Here is a 2208-nt window from a genome sequence, read left to right as displayed (position 1 = left end):
CCCCCCCCCCCCCCCCCAGCCCTTACCTGAAATATTTTCTTCAGTATATGAGAAAATGGCAGGAATGATAACAACAGGAATGAACAAATCAATTTAGATTATGGGGATGAAAAAGAGGTGTTTTGTCTTTAATTCTTATATAGAGCCATCAAGAATATACAGTGAGTTACCCCTCTCCCCCTCCCCCCTCCCTATAAAGCTCCCTCTAGGCAGAGAAATTGCCAAAAAGGCACCTGTTCCTTTCGCCTGGAGCCAGGGCCCAGGGCTGGGCGAGCAGACCTTGGTCTGGATTTCTGCTGCCACTGGGATCTAGTGCTTCTGTGCACTGCACAAGCTCTACACCTGTACAGCTAAGAAATAAATCCCCCGGGGAGGGAGTAAACCTAGAAAGAAAGTTGAGCAAGGAAGAAAGAAAAAAAAAAAATTATTACAATGTTACTTTTGGTAATTGCATGGATATTAATTTCAGGAGGAAATTTTCAGCTTAGAGAACTCAAACCCTTGCCCAATGAAAGAAATACAATAGTAAAATGTACAGAAGCTCCTTTGGAGGAAGGGACAATACTAGACATGTCATGAATTTAACGACGCCAAAGTGCTTGTCCTACAAAAGGTTGCCAACTCCATTTCTTGGCACTCTCATTGGTAAGAATGGCCTCCCCGGGACTTAGCACAAGGTGAGACTATTTCTACAGCAAATGTTGAAGCCTGGGTTTTTGGAGTCCAAGTGGATGCGACCTCCAAATTCTGCCCCTACTGCAGTGTGGCTGACCATCCTCTGGAAATATAGCCTCCTTTCAGGGTGAAAAACATTTTTTTTAAAGTTCATTGTCTTCTTGAGCTCACTAATCATAGTTTGGACATTATTTATAAAAGTCTTCAGACTCAAAAATGGGGTACAGAGAGACCTCACTCTTGTGGCGGGTATATAATTATATTGCTACTTAACAGAGTTTTGACATTCATTTCCCTCCTAGGACTATGGGCTGCGTGGCTTCTTCCAAGGCGGTGTCCCCCGAGCCCTCCGCAGGACTCTGATGGCAGCCATGGCATGGACAGTCTATGAAGAGATGATGGCCAAGATGGGCCTGAAGTCCTGACCCGGGGGCACTGGGAAAAGATGGGATCTGTTGCCCTGCCTGGTTTCTGCCAAGAGCTGCTTCATCTCTAACCTGGCCTGAGATGAAGTCCTATGGGGAAAGCCAGGCAGATATGTCACCTTGTTACCCAGTTCACGTAGCGAATAGGTGGGCCTGACTCAAGCTTTCAGAATCTCCCCGAAGAGGAGCCACTGAGACACACAGCACACGGGGGAGTTTGGAGAAGGGCTTGCACACCCTGCAAACCTGAAAGCATTTCCAGGGAGAGAGCTCTGTTGGGGGTCTCCGCGTCAGCCACCCACCTATACCACGGTGCCTCTTTGGGTCTGTTCTTTGCAAGGAATTGCAAAGCCAGAGAAGCTGTGGGCCACCTGCCGTGACTGAGGAACTCCAGCGGGGGGGCTGGTTCTGCAGAAAGAGGAGTCCCTGTCACCAGGCCGGAGATGATGTTGGGATGAGGAAAAAAAGGTGTCATGATGACTTAATTAGTTCATTAACCTGGCAGAGACTCTGCAGAAGAGGGGACAGTGGCCTCCTGGCCTCTGTGTCCAAATAAAGGTTTTTTATTTTGTCCCAGCACTGTTTCAACTCTGAGTTCTGGCATTTTCTGCAGCTGAAGTCCAGATAAAGAAAATGAAGCACTTTATCATTGAAAACTGCTTGGAAAACCTAAATAGTGTCATCACTCTGTTTTAAGACCTAGACACGTCCAAAAATTTAGGACCTAAACTTGTAAACAGCGTTATGTTACTTGTTATCAGTTTGCCCATTAAAAATACACAATTCAGTGATTTTTAGTAACTTTACTGCATTCATCACCATAAATCAATTTTAGAACACATTTATCCCTCCCTAAGATCTCTCATAGTTAACCCTCGTTCCGGGCCCCAACCTCAGGGCAGCCACTGGTCTGCTTTCTGTCTTAAATTTGCCTTTTCTCTATATCTCATGTCAATGGAGCCATACAATATGTAGGCTCTTGTGTGTCTGGCTTCTTTCACTTTGCATAATGTGTTTAAGGTTCATCTATGATGTGGCATATCCAACACTTTATCCTTTTTTAATGGCAGAATACTATTGTATTGTATGCCTAGACCCTATGTTATTT

General features: G+C 45.2%; 1 protein-coding gene across 3 annotated transcripts in view; it reads left to right on the top strand.

The window, feature by feature from the left end:
* The window catches only part of SLC25A38 (solute carrier family 25, member 38), an 11779-nt gene extending 10103 nt beyond the window's left edge, over positions 1-1676 (top strand). For all 3 annotated transcript variants that reach the window (XM_005860415.2, XM_005860416.2, XM_014534917.1), the window contains one exon: positions 978-1676. In XM_005860415.2, the coding sequence (XP_005860477.1) occupies positions 978-1100 (123 nt within the window). In that variant the 3' untranslated portion in view covers positions 1101-1676. The remainder of the gene's footprint in view (positions 1-977) is intronic.
* Positions 1677-2208: the final 532 nt, after the last annotated feature.

Source organism: Myotis brandtii, unplaced genomic scaffold (assembly GCF_000412655.1).
Source record: "Myotis brandtii unplaced genomic scaffold, ASM41265v1 scaffold134, whole genome shotgun sequence".
NCBI classification, from domain to species: Eukaryota; Metazoa; Chordata; class Mammalia; order Chiroptera; family Vespertilionidae; genus Myotis; species Myotis brandtii.
This window is presented reverse-complemented; position numbering and strand designations above follow the sequence as displayed.